Genomic DNA, 23990 nt, shown 5'->3' on the forward strand with positions numbered 1-23990 from the left:
TCTCCTTCAAACTAAAAATGAATATTAAACTTAGAATTTTATTTTCTTAGTTACTATAAATAAGATATTATTTTATTCTTTTAGTAAATAATGTGTACACTATAATAATTTTAAAAAAATATATTAATGAAATTATTTTTATTTAATAAAGTTAACTTTAATTAATAATTAAAAGCATAATTTATTTATTTATAAATGAATAAACCATGACTAAATTTGAGAGGCTTAATATTAAAATAAGTGTCTAAACTGTTTTTTGACACATCCAGGTGATTATCGTTACAATTGTTTAGTCACCTATTTGAGATTTTTAATATAAATTGGACACCTATTTTTATATTAAGCCATTTTGAAATGACTAGTTTTTGTATAAAAAAGAAAAAGGCCATATCCATGCCCACATCCTATTATTTGGTAAAGAGAAAAAGCTTGTTTATAGAAGAATCTTGAAACCCTAATGTGTCTCCAGTATATAGTCTCCTTAACTTGCAGGTCTAAAGCAGTGCCTCACTCTGTTCTTCTCACTATTCGAATCACGAACTCTTAGCTTTCCAAATCGTCTTTTATTTTTGGGATCGGGAGCTTAGAGTTCATCCATCAATGGCGGATGCAGAGACGTTTGCTTTTCAAGCTGAGATCAACCAGCTTCTCAGCTTGATTATTAACACCTTCTATAGTAACAAAGAGATCTTTCTTCGTGAGCTCATTAGCAACTCCTCCGACGTAAGTCCACTTTCTCTTTGTTTTTCTTTTCTTGTTTCACTTTTGAAAATCGATAATTCTGAGGTTTTTACCATTTCTTTTGGATACATTAGTTAGTGGATCTGGAATTTCATGATTTGATGTTCATGGGGTTTGTTTGATTATTTTCTAGATGGAATTTTTAGGGTTTATATAAAAGATGATGTGATTTTTAATAATTATTGCTATGTTCATGGGTTGTTCAGTTTGATTTATATATTGCTTTAGATACTTGGTGAAAGATTCTTAGTACTAGGATTTGATGTACTCGAGTAAGTTCGAATGAAAGCGATTGGTTTTATAGGCAGAGAATTTACGTGAGTCAGGGACTCATTCTTGAAGCTTAATGAAAGTGTAAGGTTTTAGATTGGATTTGTGGTCTTTCTTGGATTTATGTATGCATAATATATTGCAAATTAATAAGCCCTAATGTCTGATTAGTAATTATTTTAATTTTAAATTTGTTTTCTGTAGGCTTTAGACAAGATTAGATTCGAGAGCTTGACAGACAAGAGCATGCTCGATGCTCAGCCCGAGCTCTTCATCCACATTGTTCCAGATAAGACTAACAACACCCTGTCTATTATTGACAGTGGTGTCGGTATGACCAAGGCTGGTAAGTTTTTATACTTGTGCATTTAGTAGTAAAGTTTTGATTTAAATAGGCTTGTAATGTGACTATATCACTGTTGTTTAGATTTGGTGAGCAATCTCGGTACCATTGCAAGGTCCGGGACGAAGGAATTCATGGAGGCATTGGCTGCTGGTGCTGATGTTAGTATGATTGGACAATTTGGTGTCGGTTTCTACTCGGCTTACTTGGTTGCTGAGAAGGTTATTGTTACAACAAAGCACAACAATGATGAGCAGTATGTGTGGGAGTCCCAAGCTGGCGGCTCCTTCACTGTCACCAGAGATACCTCTGGGGAGAATCTTGGAAGGGGTACTAAGATCACTCTTTTCTTGAAAGAGGACCAGCTTGAGTACCTCGAGGAGCGCCGTCTGAAGGACTTGATTAAAAAGCACTCTGAATTCATTAGCTATCCCATTTCCCTCTGGACTGAGAAGACCATCGAGAAGGAGATATCTGATGATGAGGATGAGGAGGAAAAGAAGGATGAAGAAGGTAAAGTCGAGGATGTTGACGAGGAGAAGGATAAGGAAGAGAAGAAAAAGAAGAAGATTAAGGAGGTCTCGCACGAATGGTCTTTGGTGAACAAACAGAAGCCCATTTGGATGAGGAAGCCGGAGGAGATTACCAAGGAAGAGTATTCTGCTTTCTACAAGAGCCTTACAAATGACTGGGAAGAGCATTTGGCCGTCAAGCACTTCTCGGTTGAGGGACAACTTGAGTTCAAGGCTGTCCTCTTTGTTCCCAAGCGAGCTCCTTTTGATCTCTTTGACACGAGGAAGAAACCCAACAACATCAAGCTGTATGTCAGGCGTGTCTTTATCATGGACAACTGTGAGGAGTTGATTCCCGAGTTCCTCAGCTTTGTGAAGGGTATTGTTGACTCGGAAGACCTTCCTCTCAACATCTCGAGAGAAATGTTACAGCAGAACAAGATCTTGAAGGTTATCCGCAAGAACTTGGTGAAGAAGTGCATTGAGCTCTTCTTTGAAATAGCTGAGAACAAGGAAGATTACAACAAGTTCTACGAGGCTTTCTCCAAGAACCTCAAGCTTGGAATCCATGAGGACTCTCAGAACAGGAATAAGATTGCTGAATTGCTCCGCTACCACTCCACCAAGAGTGGTGATGAGATGACGAGCTTGAAGGACTATGTGACCAGAATGAAGGAGGGTCAGAATGACATCTATTACATCACTGGTGAGAGTAAGAAAGCTGTTGAGAACTCTCCCTTCCTTGAGAAGTTGAAGAAGAAGGGTTATGAGGTCCTTTATATGGTCGATGCAATTGATGAGTATGCGGTAGGGCAGCTGAAAGAATTCGAGGGAAAGAAGCTTGTGTCTGCTACTAAGGAAGGTTTGAAACTGGACGAGAGCGAGGATGAGAAGCAAAAGAAGGAAGCATTGAAGGAGAAGTTTGAGGGTCTCTGCAAGGTTATAAAGGATGTCTTGGGCGACAAGGTTGAGAAGGTTGTGGTTTCCGACCGTGTGGTTGATTCTCCATGCTGTTTGGTTACTGGCGAATACGGTTGGACTGCCAACATGGAAAGAATCATGAAGGCGCAGGCATTGAGGGATAGCAGCATGGCTGGTTACATGTCCAGCAAGAAGACAATGGAGATCAACCCCGAGAACCCCATCATGGAGGAGCTGAGAAAGAGGTCTGATGCAGACAAAAATGACAAATCCGTTAAGGATCTCATTCTCCTCCTCTTTGAGACCGCACTCCTCACCTCTGGCTTCAGCCTCGATGACCCTAACACCTTCGGCAACAGAATCCACAGGATGCTCAAACTCGGTCTTAGCATCGATGATAATGAAGGTGAAGGTGAAGCCGATGCTGACATGCCCCCGTTGGAGGATGCCGATGCTGAAGGCAGCAAAATGGAGGAAGTTGATTAAGATTGACACGTTCTTATATCAGTAGCTTTATTTCATTTCTGAACGACCCTTTAGCTTTTGTTTTTACAGTTTGTATGCAACCTCATTTTGGAGGTCTTGTTGCTTTGGTGACGATCTTAAATGATAAATGCCTGTTTGTTTCTCTGATTTGTGGCTCTGGCAGATAACCAAAGCATTCATAACCAATAATTTTCATTTTAAAAATACACAAATGGTTTTTTTGGTCACTAAAGTTTTTATAGTTTCAAAATGATCACTGCTTGAATTATTATGAAATGGTCACTAATACATGCTCGGTATTCGTAAGGTACCTGTAAAGTAGAATTCAAGTCCCCTCAAGCGTATACTGTCTTCTGTCCCATATGTTGATCAGCAATGTAGAATCTGCTCAAATATGACATGAACTATCAACCCTTAATCCCAAAACCCTTGTCGACTTCCTCAAAACCAAGCTCCACCACCAATCGTCGTTATCTTCTTACTTTCATAGCCGCCAACCCTTGTCCTTGCTTTCCAGATATCTTCTCTTCCTTAAAATGTTTTGATTAATGGGTATTTGAAAAATGGGGATTTTGAGAAGACCCGTCGATGAAAGCCGTTGGATTTACATCAGAATGCTGTAATTTTCTTTCTTTCTTCTCTGTTTTTTCTTCTTTCTTTTGGTAATTTTTTATTGTTTCCTGCAAAAATATGAGAGTTGAAAAGCTAAATGAAAGTACAATGCTTTCATGGTAGATTGAACTTGCCTTTGCCCAATTCTGTGAAGACTAGTTAGGATCTGGAGAAATACCCAAGGGACGACAATGCTTAAAATGTCGTCGTCTTTGTTTATGGAGAAAAATCATAGAACAAAAGGAATTAGAAATGAATCCTTTTTTTATCCATTTGAGTGGTAATTCTAATGCACGACTGTTAAATAAAAAATTGTTATTATTCATGAAGATTCGGATTTTAAAATTATAGATATTAAAGAATGTTAGCGTTTAATATCAAAAGTGTGAGATTTATCTTTGAATAAATATTATTTTATATTTATTTTATATTAATAAAAAAATTGATAATTTTAATTTAATTATTCTAGTTGTGTCATTTTGTGTTTTGTTGTTAAGAAGCTCCGCATCGAATCATTTTCGGATTAAATTATAAATTTAGTAATTGAATTTTATTATCTATCATATTTCACTCGTTATACTTTAAATATTTTTATTTTTTTTTCATATTTTTGTCACTCAGTCGTTAAATAGTTTATTGTGTTAAAATAGATTTTTATATAAATGTAAAATAACATCGTTTTGGTGAATTTATTTTTTCTAAAACAGGATTATCTTTATTACCGTTAACTATTTAACGGTAGAGTGATCAAAATAGAGAAAAAATAAAATTAAATAATAATAAAAATTTAATATATTAAATTTCAGTAAAAATTTTAAAAAAAATTTTAAAATTCAATAAACAAATTAAAAGAGGAAGTACAATTCAATTATGAAATTTGCCCTTTATTTCCACCGATCATCTTTTAATAATGTTTAAAACTATTTTTAAATATATGTATTATATTAATTCTACAGAACTGTGCTTTTTTTTCCTCCAGAATTTTACTAAAACTACTACAAAAAAAAAACAATTTCCTGAAATGGAAATCCCATTGCCTTTTGATAAATTATCTCTACCATCAAAGAACAAGTAAGCTACTCTCTTCCATTTTTTTTTTTTTTTTCCGTTCAAATTCTCTAATTTTATAGATATATAAATTTCTCTTGTTTATATATATATATATTGATTTAATCAAAGCGAGGACAAAATATATGTAGTTTTAGTAGCCACTGGAAGCTTCAATCCTCCTACTTTGATGCACTTACGCATGTTTGGTAAGCTTTTTCCCCTTCTTTTTCTTCTTATTCTCCCCCCCCCCCCAAATTTTCTATGGGTTTTGATTATTTTTTTAAAATTTATTTTAACGGTTAGAACTGGCTCGAGATGCGTTGAATTCAAATGGGTTTTGTGTTATAGGAGTCTATATGTCTCCTGTAAATGATGCTTACAAGAAAAAGGTTAGTTTTTTTTTTTCTTTTTACGGAATTGTTGATGGTAGAATTACAAACTTCATTATTTTGGTTCATGTGCTTCTGGAGAAATGATCAAAGTTTTGATTTCTGATATTTATATTGAAACTCGAAGCATCCATCAATTTGATTGCTGGATTTGATAGAATTCAATTACTATTGCATAGATTTGATATCCAAGAATGAATCACTAATGGTAGAATCTACAAATTTTCTTATGAACTTGGTTTTTTTTATTCTTTAGCATCTGTAAAAATGGTGAATAATTTGTTTGCCCGAATTTGATCGCTGGTACGCCGAACAGTAATCCAAAAATGTTAGTAAATTAGTGGATAATGGCGATAGCTAATTACATGTGTTATCTAGTTCTGCTTGAGTATCCTTGACTGATGATGGTGCAGGGCCTTGTAGCTGCTGAACATCGTAACTAGTTGTGTAACCTAGCCTGCAAAAGTTCCGACTTTATCATGGTCGATCCTTGGGAGGTGCTACTTCTCTCTCCGGATTTTGTTTTGCATTTTTTGGAAAACTTGAGTTGAATTGTGAGGAATATCTGTTGCATTTGCAAAGTAGTGCTTTTTTTTTTTATGTTAATCTCATTCTCTTTTACAGGCAAAACAAAGCTCTTTTCAGCGGTCTCTAACCTTCCTGAATCGAGTCAAGAGCTTCTTGACTGAGGGTGGATTGATACGTAAGGGTATGCAAGCGGCAACATTTAACTACATTATTTTATCACTTTATACGTTTTACAGATATTCATCGACGCACATTATTCGATAGATATAGCCACACATTATAATCAGTTTGCCAGAATGTGTTGATAATTTATTAAATTGAAAGATTAGATTCTGTTAATACTGTTTATATGTGAGTTTTCTCATTGTTCCTCCAACGGCGGAGACACAATAACGATATCTTTGTCGTTTCACAGAATCCCTTAAAGTCATGCTTGTTTGTGGTTCTGTTTTACTTCAATCTTTCAGCATTCCCGGCTTTTGGATCCCTGAGCAGGCATATGCTTATTATTTTCTACTATTGTATCAGTGTTAAAGGACGATAAGGACATTAATGCTATATTGTTCTTTCTAAATATAATACGTAGAGTATACTCTAGCATATGATATATTAAGGTAACCTCGGATTTTGGATCAAATTTCAGGTTAGAGCTATATGCAAAGATTACGGCGTGGTTTGCATTCGTAGAGAAGGACAAGATTTGGAAAAAATCATCAGTGGTGATGAGATTTTGAATGAAAACCGGGTTAGTGGATTTCTCATTTCTTTCCAGTTTTTCATACAAAGCAAATCAAGATCTTTATTCCCAGTCGTTATCCTTGATGATATTTGGATTTTGATCAACTCTCATGCATGCTGGTTTCTTTCGGGATTATGGTGTGTCTCATCGATTGTGGCTCATTTGATTTTTTTTATTCTTTCAGGATAACATTAAAATCATTGATGAACTTGTTCCGAACCAAATCAGTTCAACTAGTTTGAGGTAAGCAGCAGTGGGTTTAGGGCTGTTATAGTACTCAAAGATAATGCTCAACTTCGTTTTCGAGTCTAGTTTTCATGTAGATCCCCTTGTTGCCTCCATTTTTGCTCCAGGGAATGCATTTCAAGAGGATTGTCTATAAAATATTTGACCATAGATGAAGTGATTGATTATATAGGAAAACAGAATCTCTACCTGAAATCAGATGACAAATGATTACCGACTAACTGATCGGGTTAGTAATCGTTAATTCTTATATGTAAAAGATCATTGTCGATCGAAAGATATATTTTTTACACTTGCAACAATTCCAGCTTCTTATCTATATGTGAGCTATGGATTGAACTTAATCACCACTGTTAAAGTCAATTATTAAGACATTCGAATTTGATTCATTCAATAGTTCGGAATACTCAACGAAACGATAACAAAGTTTGACTTCGAAGTTTTTCGAATGAACCCAAACTGATTACGAGCACGAATGTGCCATTAAAACACCCTATGTAATGCAAACAAAAACTTTATTTTACCATCCTTTCTCTAGCTTTATTTGTTTACAAAAACTTTATTTTACCATCCTTTCTCTAGCTTTATTTGTTTTTGTTCTGTAAGACAAAACAAACTTCATTTGCTTGCCGTTTTAGTTCATCTCAGCTCATTTGAACAGACTAAATGGATCGAAGTTGTTTGTCGGAGCCTGAGAAGATGATCCGGCGGCGGCGGCAGCAGTACCCGATGCATCTCGATTGTATCCACCTGCGATGTCATTGGTGGTGGCATCCATAAACCCATGGCAAAATCCCGCCTGGAAAGCCGAGCTGTTAAATGGAGGAATGATCATCGGTCCCTGGTCGATCCCACGTTTCAAGGTGGGTTCACCAGGCAGTGAAGTCCTGCCATTCTCGGCCTCTCTGTACCGGACCAAGAAAACGCTGAGGGGCTCGATGTAGTCGTCGAAACCTAACTTTTCCATGGCCCAAAGCAGATCATCGGCGGTGATGGTCTTGCGGTGCTCAAGCTGGCAATGCTCGTTGGCTTCACCGGTGATGAAACTGATGAACTCCGAGACACATTCTTGGATGGCATCTTTGGCACCGTCGGAGATTTTGGCATGCGGTGGGAGCATGCGGCGCATGATGCGGATCACGTTGGCTATCGGCATGAATTGATCCTGTTCGCACACCACCGGCGGTGGTGTGATATCGGAGTTGGTGTTGCTGCCATTGCTGCTGAAGTTAGAAGAGTTCCCATGTCGAGTTATACTCGAACCTTTAAAAAAGAAAAAGAAAAAAAAAAGATATTTACATTTTCGAAATCGAACTGGCCCTATGTCCCAATTACACGTGGCAATAATATAAATAATTGCACGTGGCAATCCCTGACGTGGCCCCACTTCTTACCGTAGATTGTTCGATATTCAAAGTCAACCCCCTTTTCTCATTCTCAATACACAGGCTTCGACATTTTAAAAAAAGTTAATATTATACATTTAATTAATATAAATATATCTTTTGGAAATATATATTTGGAAAAATTGAAAAATAATTAAAATGCATATATCATTTTCCGACCAATATGTTGAAAAAAGTTAACCCCCTTTTCTCATTCTCAATACACAGGCTTCGACATTTTAAATTAATTATATATAATTAAGAATCAAATAAACAAACATAACGTATTCATAATTCCTTCGTAAAAACAGTAGACATCATCATTAGTTTACCAAAATATGTATATACCCATATATTATTTTATAATCATTTTAATTTAATAAAAAAATATAAAGAGAGACCAAAATATAGATGAAATCAGAAAAAAGATATTATATTAAATTTAAATATAAAAAGTAAAACATATAGAAAATAATGACAAATCCAATCATGAATCTTTTTTTATTAAGCCGTTTCAGGGGTGACTGACTCTATCCGTCCCTTGATCCATTCTTGTTGCTGCAATCTTTTTTTTTATTAAACGTCATATTATTATTTTTTATAAAAGTATTTTTAAAAAAGAAAAGATTTGAAGTTGGAGGGTACTATACCGGAACTTGATTTTGCAAGCTTGTGAAAACGAAGGAACTCATCACCACCACGTTCCATGGATTAGTCTCTCCAAATAAAATAAATAAGGGTATTATCTATTAAATATTTTGGTGGTTGACGGATTTGTGTCCATCCAAAGGGCACTTCGACCCTAAAAGATGATGGCATTTTATAGTGCCCAACACACTCCACTCCACTAGGCATACCGGCGTTTCTAGTGAGGAAACTTACTATTGGAGGTCACACCAACCTCTCTCATTGAACACTGCCCTTCCCCTTACCGGGATTTACAGGTCAGCTGTGGCCCCTTTAGAGGTGAAAAAAAAAACTTTTAATATATATATGTATATTGACTCCAATGTTTTATTTTATGTCAAAATGGCTCTTGATTGGATAATATTTATTAGTTGACTATAAATTTGAGGATCAATTTACTATGAGAGTTACAATTTGAGGATGAAATTGAAATATTTACAAGTTTAAGAACAATGATTATAGTTTTAAGAATTTATACTGAAATTAATTCAAATTTTAATCATAAAACTTAGGGTAAAGTACACAAATGGTCCCTACTATAGAATACTGCTTTATTAGGTCCCTTTCAACTATAGAGTGTTACTTTGTTGAGTCTCTCGACTATTAAAATTAAGAAATGATCATCCGACTATTCATTATGTTATAAACTCGTCATTCTCTATTAAAAAATTAAATGTCATATGAGTTAGAAGTTAAGATGATGATCGAGATATGATAGTCGTTTGAGATTCTAGGATCGAATTTTATCATATCACAATCAATATGTTAACATTTAACTGAGATTGCCATCAATTTTTAATGAAAAATGATGAATTTGAAACATAATGAATAGTCGGGTGACCATTTTGTAACTTTTAATAGTCGATGAACTCAAAAAGCAACACTTTATAGTCGTAAGACTATTTTGTAACTTTTAATAGTTGAGGGACTTAATAAAATAGTATCCTATAATCAAAGAATAATTTGTGTACTTTGCCCTGAAACTTATTTCAAGTCATTTCTTTCTTGTCAAAATATACTTTTAAGATGTATTTAGTTCAGATAATATTACAATATCAACCGCTGGCATTTGAGATTATTAATAGTAAATCACCGTTCGAGGATATAAAAAGTAATATTGTATTTAAAAAAAAAAATTAAATAATATTAAGAACAACATTTTAAAAAAATATCTGTCCGAGAATAAATAATATTTTATAATCATCTTATCTTGATAAAAAAATTTGTACACAAAAGTTTAGATTAAGGGTGACTCTCCTAATTCAGGATCAGAGCATACCTAAGATCAAATTGAGATTTACATCGGACTTTACAAATTACCTGACAGTGGTGTGATTCGAACTTGGACTTACAAATTCAAATTCCTAAATCCTAAATCCAAACCACTTGTGCCAACAGTTATCTTTATCATAAACGTGGCAATACATATAGAAGATATGAATGAATGAATTGGTCAAATAAAAAAGTAACACGAGAGAATTCACACTTCTCTTATTTTAGGCAATATTAATTATAAATTTAAAGAATGTACGTTAAAAATTTAGGATTATATTTAAATTTTAACTGAATATGGTATAAAATTTTGAATGGATTAGACAAAGGAAAAATAATTATTATAAGATAATCCACTTCACCGTTGTCATATTGAACAACAGTAACTGTAAAATTAATGGATACGCGTACAATTTTTCATATTTAAAAATATAGAAAATTTACGAACAAAAACTTTTTTTTTTCAGAAGAAATTTTTCTCGTAATAAGTAATTTAGAAGGAAAAATATATAGGTTTTTTTCAATTATATTTTTCTTTCGTATTTGACTATGCTTAAAAATTTTAAATTCGTAACATCCTTGTATTACTGATATTGTTGTATCCGACGCTATTTCTAATTAATAGTATTATGATTATTTTTTTAAAAAAAACATAAATTTTACACATTAAAAGATCGTTCTAGTATCATTTATCATGGAATCATTACTCACTTTCCGAAATTATCTAAATACCACTTAATTTATCATTCCCGAATTAAGGACATTAACAATAATATTTTGAAATAATAAATAAATATAAAAAATATTTCTGAATTTTATAATACTTCAAAAATAATTCAAAGTCCAAATAAATTTTTGGAGGAAGGAAGCATTCATCTACAGCAGCCTGTACAACGAAGTAGAGATGTGGCCAAGGGAACATCTTCGCAGCACTAGAAAACGATTCTGCAGATAATGCAGGTTTCTCTACCCAAACGTTTGCTATACTAGAACTAACACCATGCATTTTATTTAGGTTTATGTCTATCGGATTCAGCGTAAATGTCGGATATCTCCATAGAATTTGAAAACAATCCCACAAATGTAGCTATACCTAGTACTAAAATGGTCGATTCTATTTGGACCTATGTTACCTGGACTTGGATGTGAGTGTCAGGTGTATGAATATATGTTTGATGCAGAGAAATGAGGAATTGTAGCAACATAGATTTGGGCTGCAGAAATATGACACTTGGCATCTTCAGATTTACCGAAAAATATAAACATGTTGAATATGAGAGTAGAAAACAAGCAAAAACATTATTAAAAGGTGCAATTCAATGGAGTCTTTCTCCTAAAATACCTGATCTAAGTTTGTATACCATGTACATAACCTCTTTACAAATGCAATCTATGAGCTTCACATGGTCCTTTTTTTCACATCTTCAGGAGAAGAAAGTATGTTGCTCAAACTCTAAGTCTATATTACTCGAACTCGAGTGCCAGTGTTAGATACGGGAATGTATCCGGTACGGGTATCTCCGGTTTTTCTATGTCTTTCCATGTGCTTGATGAGTCCTTGAAGGGTCATAACCCCATACTCATGTCCGAAATATATGTCAGATACAGGTGTTGGTAAGGATACTTCAGAAAAAATATTGAACAACCAAAGCAGCATAGCTCTAAGTTGCCAAATGGGACACAGGCATGAATATCTAAACAACCAAACTTCTACCATTTTCCATACGATTTTAGCTTCCTAAGATTTAGATAAAACTTTTGATAATCTTCGGATTTGTTTCCGACATCTATTTTTTTTTCAAAGCTGGCCATGAACGAGGAAAGGATTTACTAACTAGGTATATAACGAGGGCACAAAAGCTTCTGCAATTGCCCCATCCCCAGTCAGGAGAAATATAAAGTAGGGGCAGGGATATCTTAATGAGCTTAGTAAAAATGATGAGTTTGAAACAGTATATTAGAAATCGGTGCTCATCATTCTGACAAAAGGTACAAAGTTATTCCAATTTTCAACCCTAAATATACTATCAGTCATTCTGAAATAAGTAAATGATCTTACAACTTCTGCTTGGGTATTGTAACAGTTCGAACGGATTTTCCATAGTCCAGTCTGCGAGAATTTAAAAGAGCAAGAGAGCAAATGAGTTATTCTAGTAAAGAAAATACAAAAGAAAGTTTAAAGGAACCAAGAAAAGAAAAGGACTGAACTAGATAAAGCTATAGACTAACTACGCACCTGGGAGTTAAAAGCTATCACAAGTACCATATTGATCATTACCAGAAAAAAAAAACAATTAAATTACCGAATCTTATTGTTAAGCTAAAGGTAGACTCGTCGATGAATCCGTTTAGATTTTAAAAACTTTTAAATTCCTTAATTTTTTCAAATCAATTTTGAATTCGACTCATGTTTCAGACAATTGAATTCCTTTCTTTAATCTTTATCTATTGCCATTCAAGTTCGAGTCTCTCATGGCATTGTTGGATTCCGGGACCTTTACAACTTATGCTTTTACTTTCTCAAATCTGGTGTCGACGGAATGTCTTTGTACATGAAGGTCGTTTATTATCAGGTTGGCAAATAGTAGGATCTTGTAAAGCTATGCAGGTTGCTTATGATCGTGCAGCACTCACGGTCGACAATGGTTTTCAAGCTGCCCCAGCCCCGACCATTCTTCTCATTGGGTGAAACTTTCGGCTGGTTATGTTAAACATGGATGGCGCTTGTCCGATATCAGACGGATACTCGTAGTTGGAGCTATTCTTCGAGATCCTTACAGATTTTATGCTTGAAATGCCATTCGGCCCCGACCATTTCTGCTTGCGGTGCTAGTACTGTGGAGGCTCACGCCATTCGGTGTGGGCTTCAAATGCTTCCACTGTTGCTCATCAGCTTCAGCACCATCAGCCTGTTTATCCTCCTTGCGATTCATCCTAGTTGAAACACGCTGCATTCTGGACGATCATCCTGTTACCTTTTCCGAACTATTCGTCGCACAGCTAACACTGCTGCTCATGTATTAGCTCATTTAACTTCTAGTTCTTCCTCCGCAGTGTCGTTTATTAATGAAGACAGAACACTTTTTTCCTCTATAGTAAAGTAGGCTTAGGAGGGGGTTTTAATCTGACCCGCTTTGTTAAGGCTTCAACTTTTCTTTTACAAGCGTAATTGATTTAAATAATTATGAGTTTTAGTCATCAATTTTATTTCAAATTTTAATCTCTTTAGTTTTTTTCACTTCCACAAAGTAATATTAAAATTGTAAATAAATTATTAACGATCAATTTATCTAATAGGATGAAATATTAAATCTTTGAAAAATTAAATTTTTTTAAAATATTACTATAATAGACGTTTAAAATATTTAATTTGAAATAATTTATCAATAAATTAGATTAAACAAAAAATATTGGGAATAAAATACGCAATCTTTTACTCTTAAAAATAAGATTCAACATTTTTCTTCAAATTCTTTGCAAAAGTTTGTAGATAAATTATAAATATAAAACTCAAAGCATTAGAAAAAATAAATTCCGACGTGGAAATAATTATCCAAAATGGATAAGAATATAAGAATATAATGCCTTTCCAAAAACAAAAACTCAGAAAATGGTCCTCGTTGTTGACAAAGTAATTTTGCAATTATTCATGTTGGTCCACAAATCGCAGTATTATCACCGGCTTTCGTTAATAAAATTTAAAGGGTCAATTACGTATTTAGTTAAATTATTAGTTTTGATTCATTTTAGTACTTAAATTTTTATTTTTTTAAAATCATAACTAAAGTTTAATTTTTGTTTCGTTTTAGTACCCCACCGTTAAAAATTTAACAGTTTAGTACCTAAACTTTCGATTTTTTCAAAACTTAACGTTAAATTCTGAACATTAGTAATAAAATAAAATAAAAACTAAACTTTAGGTATGGTTATGAAAAAATATAAAGTTTAGGTATTAAAAATATCAAAATTGATAGTTTAAATACTAAACGTAATTTACCCAAATTTTAGAAGTGAATATATTATACAATGTTTGGAATTGTCCATGTTTTCACAAATTCACATAAGTCATCATGTTAACATCAGCTTAAACAACCTCTAATTTTTTAACGAAAAATGACGAGTCTGGAACATAATGAATAGTCGGATGATCATTTTGTAACTTTTAATAGTTGAACAACTCAAAAAAACAACACTCCATAGTCTAATGACCATTTTGTAACTTTTAATAATCGAGAGACTCAATAAAATAATATTCCATAGTCAGGGGACCATTTGTGTTCTTTACCCTAAAAAATATTATACCAAAATTAAATAGTAATAGATCAAAAACATGACTTCACCCGACTAATGACTATCCCTAATCACGAGTAAGCGAGACAAAGTATTGGCGAGATCAGGCCCATTCCCATCCAGATTCCACTATTCTAACATAAGATTGACCAAAACCAGCTTCCAAACGTCCATTTTTAACATCCCCGTGCCGAATTCATCGCTACTTCGATCTGTAAAAGCCGAGAAGCCCTAAACAATTTACCGAAACCTTCATCAAACAAACCAACCCAACCCAACCAGCAACAGATCGAAAACCCTAATAAAAATGTCTTCGATTGTTATTCGATCTCGTATACTTTCAAATAAATGCGGGTCAAAGATCTTTAATCGAAGGTTTTTAAGTTCAGGAGTCGATTCTTCTTCAAATCCATCACGAGAGACGATCATGGCTTCGCAATCCATTCTTTCCGATCAATCTCAGAATCCTCCTTCTCCTTCTCCGGCGCCGGAAGCTGCCCCACAAGCTTCGGGAGGGAAATCTTGGAGCTTTCTCAAGTACGGACTCATCGCGGCTATTACAGGAACTGCTGGCTATTCTGGTTATCTCTCTTACAGTTAAGTCTTTTTTTCTTCTTTTGATTAAGATTTGGTCATTTCACTCATTTGTGATTTAATTTACATTACTGTTTAAAATGTGGGTTTTTAATATGATTAAAAATGTTTATATTTTAAAATTTTAATTCGTCTTGCAGAGTCTTCGTACGAGGAAGTAGATCAGAAGGCAAAGGCATTGCGGGCTGCTGCAAGTTTTGCTCCTAGTGAAGATGCATCTGCTGTTGATGTATGTTTGAGTTTGTTTGGAATTTTATTATTTTTAATGAATTTTCTCATTTTAGCTTATTAGTTGAATAATGCTGTGTACAAATTGTTTAATTTATATAACTGCTATACGGATAATTTGGTTCTCATTTATTTGCGATTGATTTTTTCTGCATTTCTATTTAATTAGTTATAAAATCTTGCTACAATTTCTTTTCAATCTGTAGGAAAATATTTTATCTGCTCACATTTGTAATAATAACATAAAAGCCATCCATCATTGTTCCCCATAGGTCATTTCCCATATGATCAGTGGCTTTGATGCGGTGAGTACATCAATATCAGTTACACCAGCATTTGTATTAGTGTCCTTGTGCATATGAATGGATATATGTGGCACTTCTGCTAAGTCCTAGTAATTTGATATAATCATTGTTTTGTTGCTTCTATGAATGAATCAGTTGTTTTCCATCTCGTTTTTCAGAAATATCGAGGCTTACTTTACTCTACCGCTATGACAGGTTAGGATATTTCTTTATTTCGTATTGCTACTTTCTTAGTTCATAGCTGCACTTTTCTCTAAACTCTTTCTTCTCTATGCTAATCTAATTACTAGAAAAATAGTTTGGTAACAGAGTTATTTTTACATTTTGTTTTAGCCTTTTTAGTTAACTGTACATAATTGTTTCTTTAGAATAATTGGGTTATTTCATCATAAGATTATTAAGCCAGCAAAAAGAAGTTCATTGTTCGGTGCTCATTACTCTCTGTTAACTTGTTCAGCAATTGTCTTGTTTACATGTTTTGCTTCCTCCCCTATTTGCTCATGGCTTCTTTGCTTGTATAATTTCAGTTCCAGCTAAAGCATTTGAATCTTATCTGGATCTCAGGAGGTTAGTGGAAGAAAATGTGTTGGTGAGTACTCTCCTCCTCTCTGTTTTTTTATTATGTCCTTCCTAACTGTTGTATTTTCTTCTTTATATTAGCATGAAGTTCTCATTTTCTTTATTCTTATACTGCATCTCATGTTTCAGGAATTTACTGAACCGACCTCAGATAAGCTTCTTCCTGATTTGCATCCTCAAGAACAACATGTTTTTACGCTTGTCCTGGATCTGAATGAGACATTACTTTATACAGATTGGAAGGTAATATTCTGACTTAAAACTATTTTCCATTTTCCTTGTAAACATTTTATTTTTTGGTTTTGTTTTATTAAAGCTCACATCAAATGTTTTTTTATATGGTTTCCTTAGACTTTTTTTGTTTTGTTTTATTAACGCGCACATCAATGTCTGTAACTCTTTTTTTCTTTCCTTTTTTCTCCTTTTGGGTTGGAAAAGCGAGAGAGAGGCTGGCGTACCTTCAAAAGACCTGGAGTTGATGCCTTTTTGGAACATCTGGCAAAGTATTACGAAATTGTTGTGTATTCTGACCAGATGAATATGGTAATTTAAGCACTTATTTTGTGACAACAATATGAATACATAAGCATCGGATAACTGATGTTACCAGAAATTTAATTTATTTATTTATTATTTTGGCTCATCCAGTACGTTGATCCTGTCTGCGAAAGGTTGGATCCTAACCATTGTATACGATATAGGCTATCAAGGGGCGATACTAAATATCAGAATGGCAAGCATTATAGAGTATGTTATAGTTGATTACTTGTTTGCATTGTTTTTCCTTTCAGTTTATGCTATATGAAGTGTATTAATCTATGAGAGAGTGTCTTTAAGAGCTCGAGTATTTTTTTAAGAAACGATTGGTGTTGGCAGGATTTTTCAAAGCTTAACCGGGATCCAGCCAAGATCTTATATGTGAGTGCTCATGCGTTCGAGTCTAGCCTTCAACCTGAAAATTGTGTCCCTATTAAGCCATTCAAACTCGAGGGCGAGGATACAGCACTTTTGGATCTTATTCCATTTCTGGAATGTAAGTTTAATGCAGTTTCTTTTCCCCTTGCTTGATGCCGTTGTTCAAATCTATAACATGGCATGTGTGCTAACCAATGTGGTTAATGTTGATCGATCTAAACAGCCTCTCTTGATTAGTATTATCTGTTTTGGTTTTTCAACAGATGTAGCCCGCAATAGTCCACCTGATATCAGACAAGTATTACAATCTTACGAAAGAAAAGATATTGCCAAAGAGTTTCTCGAACGTTCTAAAGAGTACCGGAGGTTACTTCTTTCTTACCTATGCATATTTCTCAAAACCTGTCTCAGTTTTTCTATTTCATACTCGATAACATTGGTGAAATCTTGTTCGACGAACGCCTTTTGATTTGGAACAATGGTAACACAGGCGAAAGCAAGAACAAAGGCAACAACAAGGTCGCTTCTGGTGGCGATGAGGGCAGATTCATGTATAGTTGATGGAATCGAAGAATATGATCAAGTTTTCAAGCTTCAATTTTTGGCAGTAAAAGGAAAAAAAAAAACTTTTTGCTGATAAATTATACATTGATGAATTGCATCTTTCACTGCATTGTTTAAATATCTGACAGAATAACTTGTAAGTTCGTTTGGCTTACATGTAGGCAAGCTTCCAACATCTTTAGATGGTTTGATGGAATCAAAATTCTGAGAACAGCTGATGTTTAGGGTTCCTTTTTGTTGCAATATTCAGTTACTTTTGCCACATGAATAATCTTTTAGCCTATGATAGCTGAGTGATTGATAAATCAGCTCCTGATTTAGGGATTTACTTATATTAACATGAAATTAAAGCAGGTTTACAATCTATAATTTTTGTACAATTGATATTTTAATAATTCAGTTAGATATGGATAGGGTTGGTCACACGTCGGGCTTGGTATTTTACCCATTTGAACTCGAATTGAATATAACATTCCTCTATCTGTCAAATGACTTGAATTTAGGGAAAGCCAAGTTTCATTCGATTTGAAACCTGACTTAACCTGACTTGATGTTAAGGTAAAAATTAGTACCTGATTTGACACACATGCGCGCGCGCGCATATATATATATATATGTATGTATGTATTCGTCCTCAGCATCTGCATGACGACCAACGGAGTCAACCGGGGAGCATGATTCATGCAGTCATGGCATTCTTTATGTAGAAGAATTTGAGCTTATGAATCCGGTTACAGAATCAGCTTGTGTTCGTGTTTTGAACGACAACCCTTCTGAAACTCCGACAGCATAATCGTGATGGTCGGTCGAGTTTGCCGCAAGTATAACGATTGAAGAAAGTGTACTCGACCGCAGGTAGAGCGATTGAAGAAAATGTCATTGTACCATGGTCATTCACATTGAGTTTGCTCAAATAGGTTGATAGAAACAAAGAAATTGTGACGGTAGTAGACGATTCATTCTCCTAATTTGAGTGGATAACTGTAGTGGGTGATTAAACAATGACTGATCGGTGACGAATATAATAAATGAAGAGATGAAGAATAGTAAGGAGAAAGAGTAAGTGAACACGATCCAAAAGATGGAGGGCCTTCTCTCATGCCTAGCACATACGTTTATATGTTGATCCTTTATGCGTGTTAGGATAAGACCTATGATCATAATTAATATTTGTAAGCTGATAGAATAACTAAAAGCAACTACCAACTCATAAATTTGATTTTTGACAAATTTTTTGAGTCTGTCGATAATCAAATAAGTGATGATTTATAAGAGCATATATTAGTTGATGAGATTATGTATTCGAAAATTTCATTAAGCGAATATATCTTAATTTGTAAATAAATAATTTTAAAGATGTGATGTTATTATCAAAATTCTATTTGTAATCCCATCAAAACAGACAATTTAGTATAAATTATTTTTTTTCCAAATTTTTTTTCTTTAATATAATTTTACTAAATAAAAATTTCTCAAAAAAATAAACTAAATAAATATTATTCCAGAAATTACCCTGATTCAATTACATCAGTTTCTCCTGCCATTTACGAGGCAACACCAGATATTCTTAGTGCATTTGCATCCTCCAATCTCTCTCTCTCCCCAACATATATATATTATTCTCTTAACTTCTCTGTCTAGCTTTCTCCTCAATTACTTTATTTTGATATCATTAAATATAGAAAAGAGACGGGAGAAGAATAGAAAGAGCTGAAGTATGTCTCCTTTGTCATCATTCATCATCTCAGATCTTGATTTCCTCCCCATTTTCTGATTTGGGTTATGTCCATTATGGTAAATTTTTTCATCTTTTCTTATCTGTTTCCTGATCTTTTTCTACACACTTTTACTTTGCCTTGATCCACATAATTGGGTCTCAATTTTCGTTGTTTTTATCTTCAGGAACTCTGGATTGTTCTCTGATTGGTGCATGATTTTTTTTCCAGATGATCCTTTGATTTGACAACTACCCAGTGTGTCTTTGATCGGATTCTGTCTATAATTCATACCAAAAGGTGTGTTGTTTCTTTTAATAATCCTGTTTGATTGTTGCTTTGTTCACATTTTGATCAGTTGATGGACATTTTTAGCTGCTGATTTGATAATTCATGTGCTGCTTGTTTTAAACTTGTCCAAGAATTTCATTTACTGAATTGTTGTTGTTAGAGTTCTGGTTTAATTTGAAAATTTAATCTTTGAATCCAATTGTGCCAAAGAAAAGTTTAGATTTTTAGATTTGGAAAATGGTGATTGATGATTGCAGATAAGATGGATTCAGATCTTGGTAAACTCTTCATTGGTGGGATATCTTGGGATACTGATGAGGAACGTCTGAAGGAGTATTTCAGGAAGTATGGAGAAGTGGTGGAGGCAATGATAATGAGAGATCGTGTCACCGGTCGTGCCCGTGGCTTCGGTTTCGTTATCTTTGCTGATCCTGCTGTTGCCGAGAGGGTAATTATGGATAAGCATATGATCGACGGTCGTACGGTGAGATCACTGTTTCTATCCAATTTATAGGGAGGGAGGGACAGAAAATGTCATGAAATTGTTTAATTAAACTTGCTGGCTCATCGATTTTCAGGTTGAGGCAAAGAAGGCTATCCCTAGAGATGACCAAAACAATTTAAACAGGAACATTGGTGGCATCACTGGATCTCCCGCTCCTGGTCGCACAAAAAAGATTTTCGTGGGAGGTTTACCGTCTACAGTCACTGAGAGTGACTTTAAGAACTACTTTGATCGGTTTGGTACAATTACTGATGTTGTAGTGATGTATGATCATATCACACTAAGGCCGAGAGGATTTGGTTTCATCACTTATGATTCAGAGGAAGCAGTAGGCAGAGTCCTTCACAAAACATTTCACGAACTCAGTGGTAAACTGGTTGAGGTCAAGAGGGCAGTCCCAAAGAACTATCTCCAGGCCCCAGCCGTAGCCCTGTTTTAGGATATAATTATGGTTTGAGTCGGGCTGCCAACATCCTCAATGATTATCCTCAGGGATATAATCTAAGCCCTCTAGGAGGCTTTGGAGTCAGGATGGATGGTAGGTTTAATCCTCTTACTAGTGCTCGAACAGGGTTTCGTCCGTTTAACACCACCGGATATGGAATTGGTATGAATATAGAGCAAGCAATGAACCCGAGCTATGGTGGGAGTTCCAACTTTGCCAACAGTCTGGGGTATGGGCGGATAATTAGCCCCTATTATATTGGGAATCCAAACAGGTATAGCACTCCTATTGGCTATGGTGTTGGGAGTGGAAGAAATTATCCTAGTTTGAGCTCTTCTACTCGTAGTGTCGGGGGAAATGGAGACCTCGGCAATGCCACAAATGTTTCCGGCCCTGGGGGTTACTTGGGGACTGCAAGTGGGAATTTCGGTGCTTTGGGAAACAGTGGGGCTAATTGGAGCCCTTCTCTGCCTATGCAAAGTGGAGGTAATGCTTCCGGTTACACCAGTGGGAATTCTGGTTATGTGAGTACCGATGATAACATTGGTTTGGCAAGGGCAGGATACGGAAGAAACAGTGGAACAGTTGCAGCTCCAACATCATCATTTGCTGGATCAACTGGTAATTTCGAGGGGTCCTATGGGGATCTTTACCGTGGTGGTTCGGTTTATGGTGACCCAACTTGGCGGTCTGCAACTCCTGACTTGGATGGTTCTGACTCATTCAAGTATGGGCTTGGCGATATATCCTCAGAAGTTGCTGCTAGAACATCCGAGGACTATGTTGGAAGTTACAGTGTTGCTAGTAGACAGACCAATAGAGGTAATATTCTATTTAGTTCCTTGAAGTGGGCGCTTTAGAAATCGCTTATGAATTTAAGTTACGCCTACTCTAAGATTCAACTCGATGGAAATAACTACTCATGTCTTGAAAGTTTAATTGCGTAATTGCAGTCATAGTTTATTGATGTTTGGAACCCATACTTAAAACTTATTTCTGGCATCTGATTAGCGGAGTGAGTCAAAGAGAATAAGGATAAAGCCATTAGTATAAGTTGGAATAAATTTGTTTCAACTTCGTAGCGTTCGGAATTTTAAATGGAGATCCTACTCTTTTCTTTTACAAAATTGTTTTATTTTCAAGATGGAGATCCTACTTGTTTTGCCTATTTGATTCAAAAGGAGTCTGAAGATTATTTATAGTTGTTTTTCATGTCTGGTTTCACATCCCCTAAGTAAAGCCGACTAAACGTACTCTGCTTGTGGTACCGTAGCAGAATCCATCAGTGTCACGTTCTTTATCCGACTTCCCTGATGTCGTAAATAACACGGAAGAGATCAGTCGGGAACTTTATCTGTGGACTAGAACTTCAGTAATACGAGCATTTTGTATATGCCGAAATTTGAACCTTGAGAGGGGAATGCTAGTTGCTGCGTTTTTGTTAATTCTCCTATTTGTTTGATCCATATGCAGGAATTGCTGCCTAGGAGATCTGTTATTCGGGTATCAGAAGTTATTATGTAGAGTGAATGAATTTTCAAAAACAGGCTTCATTACTATGTCAGCTTACAAGGAAATTGATCGTATAGCACTAACGAGGTTTATTGATTTGATAATACGTTTGGAGCGAGCAGTTTACAAGCGATTTTCTGTAAGGTTTGAGATCCAATTCGATTTGATTTTTTTCTTCTATTTTGTTTTAGTAGCGAACATTTTAGGTTCCTTTCTTGGCATTTGAGTGAGGTGTACAATCAGATTGTGGGATATATACTCCGGAAGATTGGTTCCGATTAATATACCATGCATCTCCGAGAAAACTGTACCGGTAGTGGCACATCAAACATAGGTAATGAATATAATTTTTCCGATTTCCCCTTATATATCCTTTTCAGCTGCCGGAATGCCTAGCGGGGTTGCTCTTACTTCTTGTCCTTGCGGTTTCTTTGTATTATCCGGAATCATTTTTCTCTCAGATTGTAAGGAGTTTCTGTTCAAGTTATTAGTGTGAAACATTAGAGGGATATCCATAAAAAAACCTAATCAAATAATTTACAACGTATTTTGATTCTTTTTTTTTTTTACTAGGCACATCTCTCTTTCTGTAACCTTTTTGCGGATAAGCTCTCCGTGAACGCATTCGACGTCTCTCTTTTCTTGTTCATTTTGTGTCATATGTATAGAACATGATAAAATCATCTCCTTGCTGTTTTGTGAATGAAAGACGTGATTCCAATGGTTAAGATATGCTCCGATGTGATCGGAAACGCGTTCTATTCAGATCGTGTAGAATTGTTACCATGTTGCATCAGCTATTGTTCTAGTTGTGTTTCTTCGGATATTTGTTCTCAATGGCTATTCTTATGTTACACAGACTCCGGAGCTGAGAGTATCGGACACGATACGTGTCCCGTATGAGTATGTCCCATTTTTTTCTTGTATTTAAAGTACCATATTTTCATATCTATGTCCGGATATGTGACGGATACTCGTGTTAAACACGAGTATACCGGACATATCTTGCTAGGGTTTTCAATATCACTTTCATTTGAAATTTACTTTTAGAGTGGGGGACTAAAAAGAGATACTTCCATGTTTGTGGTCCTCTATGTGCCTTTTATGTGAAAATTTATGGCATTTTGTCCTTTTACCCTTTGAGAAAGAGCACGAGACTTGGTTTTATGCCTTTTGTCATGCGGATCTTAGGAGGCTTCCACTAACCAATCAACTTTGTTTTGTGGGATTCTATTTTCCACTAAGGTAACTTACAAATTTCATCATTAAACTTTATCCTCTCTCTTATTTTGCTCCTTGAATTTTAAAAGTTCTCAATTTTCTCACTGAACTCAATATATTAGATTTTTTTTCACTCCGCTGTTAAATAGTTAAAGGTGTTAAAACGACATCGTTTAAAATAAATTCACTAAAACTACGTCGTTTTGTATTTATATAAAAGTCAATTTATAACATCGTTAGTGAGAAAAAGGCCGAGTGACTAAAAAAATTCATGTATTAAGTGAGAAAATTGAAAAATTTTAAAGTAAATTAAGTGAAATAAAAGAAAAGAAATAATAAAGTTCAATTATCAAATTTGTAATTTATCTTTTTTTAAGATGAAAGTAGGTATTTAAATTCTCGAACTTGATATTTTTTTTCTCTATCCAAAACATTAGTCTTTACTATTTGATTAGATAAACTCACAAAAATATGCAAATAATATTGTTCGAACTTGAGTCTACTAAGAGGGTTTGTATAACTATTTGTATGCAATTAAGAATCTAAGATTTAAATTGAATTGAATGACCTTAATGGAAATTAAATTGTTGTTATTCATTGAGGTATTGGATTCGAGCACTAAGAATGTCATAGGTGCGATGGTTA

General features: G+C 34.7%; 3 protein-coding genes and 2 pseudogenes across 3 annotated transcripts; 4 read left to right on the forward strand and 1 right to left on the reverse strand.

Annotated features, from left to right (window-relative positions):
• The first annotated feature begins 488 nt into the window (after nt 1–488).
• Nucleotides 489–3420, forward strand: LOC120172462 (heat shock cognate protein 80-like). The gene is made up of 3 exons (XM_039179915.1): nt 489–723; nt 1216–1357; nt 1439–3420. Exons 1-3 carry the CDS (start codon nt 601–603, stop codon nt 3271–3273), a joined length of 2100 nt encoding a protein of 699 aa, XP_039035846.1. The 5' UTR covers nt 489–600; the 3' UTR covers nt 3274–3420.
• A 1415-nt stretch (nt 3421–4835) lies between these two features.
• On the forward strand, nt 4836–7149 carry LOC120172438 (annotated as a pseudogene).
• Nucleotides 7150–7460: 311 nt separating this feature from the next.
• LOC120172538 (nuclear transcription factor Y subunit B-9-like) lies at nt 7461–8930 on the reverse strand. Its single transcript, XM_039179976.1, has 2 exons — nt 8873–8930; nt 7461–8100 (listed from the first exon to the last, which is right to left on the reverse strand). The coding sequence occupies exons 1-2, from the start codon at nt 8928–8930 to the stop codon at nt 7487–7489; spliced, it is 672 nt and encodes a 223-aa protein (XP_039035907.1). The 3' UTR covers nt 7461–7486.
• A 5670-nt stretch (nt 8931–14600) lies between these two features.
• Nucleotides 14601–17817, forward strand: LOC120172494 (mitochondrial import inner membrane translocase subunit TIM50-like). Its single transcript, XM_039179945.1, has 10 exons — nt 14601–15067; nt 15206–15294; nt 15757–15793; nt 16126–16187; nt 16307–16420; nt 16616–16720; nt 16826–16924; nt 17054–17210; nt 17356–17458; nt 17583–17817. The coding sequence occupies exons 1-10, from the start codon at nt 14779–14781 to the stop codon at nt 17629–17631; spliced, it is 1104 nt and encodes a 367-aa protein (XP_039035876.1). The 5' UTR covers nt 14601–14778; the 3' UTR covers nt 17632–17817.
• A 1751-nt stretch (nt 17818–19568) lies between these two features.
• Nucleotides 19569–22668, forward strand: LOC120172493 (annotated as a pseudogene).
• Nucleotides 22669–23990: the final 1322 nt, after the last annotated feature.

The sequence above is a fragment of the Hibiscus syriacus genome, unplaced genomic scaffold (assembly GCF_006381635.1).
Source record: "Hibiscus syriacus cultivar Baekdansim isolate YM2019G1 unplaced genomic scaffold, ASM638163v2 tig00111851_pilon, whole genome shotgun sequence".
Lineage (NCBI taxonomy): Eukaryota > Viridiplantae > Streptophyta > Magnoliopsida > Malvales > Malvaceae > Hibiscus > Hibiscus syriacus.

Excerpts from the sequence above, each read along its gene's own strand:
- LOC120172538 (XM_039179976.1), bottom strand. The coding sequence starts at position 8,930 with ATGGAACGTGGTGGTGATGAGTTCCTTCGTTTTCACAAGCTTGCAAAA. Across the intron at positions 8,101-8,872 it reads GCTTGCAAAATCAAGTTCCG|GTTCGAGTATAACTCGACAT; the intron begins GTATAGTACCCT and ends TCTTTTTTAAAG.
- LOC120172494 (XM_039179945.1), top strand. The coding sequence starts at position 14,779 with ATGTCTTCGATTGTTATTCGATCTCGTATACTTTCAAATAAATGCGGG. Across the intron at positions 15,068-15,205 it reads TTCTGGTTATCTCTCTTACA|AGTCTTCGTACGAGGAAGTA; the intron begins GTTAAGTCTTTT and ends TTCGTCTTGCAG. Across the intron at positions 15,295-15,756 it reads AAGATGCATCTGCTGTTGAT|AAATATCGAGGCTTACTTTA; the intron begins GTATGTTTGAGT and ends CTCGTTTTTCAG.
- LOC120172462 (XM_039179915.1), top strand. The coding sequence starts at position 601 with ATGGCGGATGCAGAGACGTTTGCTTTTCAAGCTGAGATCAACCAGCTT. Across the intron at positions 724-1,215 it reads TCATTAGCAACTCCTCCGAC|GCTTTAGACAAGATTAGATT; the intron begins GTAAGTCCACTT and ends TGTTTTCTGTAG. Across the intron at positions 1,358-1,438 it reads TGTCGGTATGACCAAGGCTG|ATTTGGTGAGCAATCTCGGT; the intron begins GTAAGTTTTTAT and ends ACTGTTGTTTAG.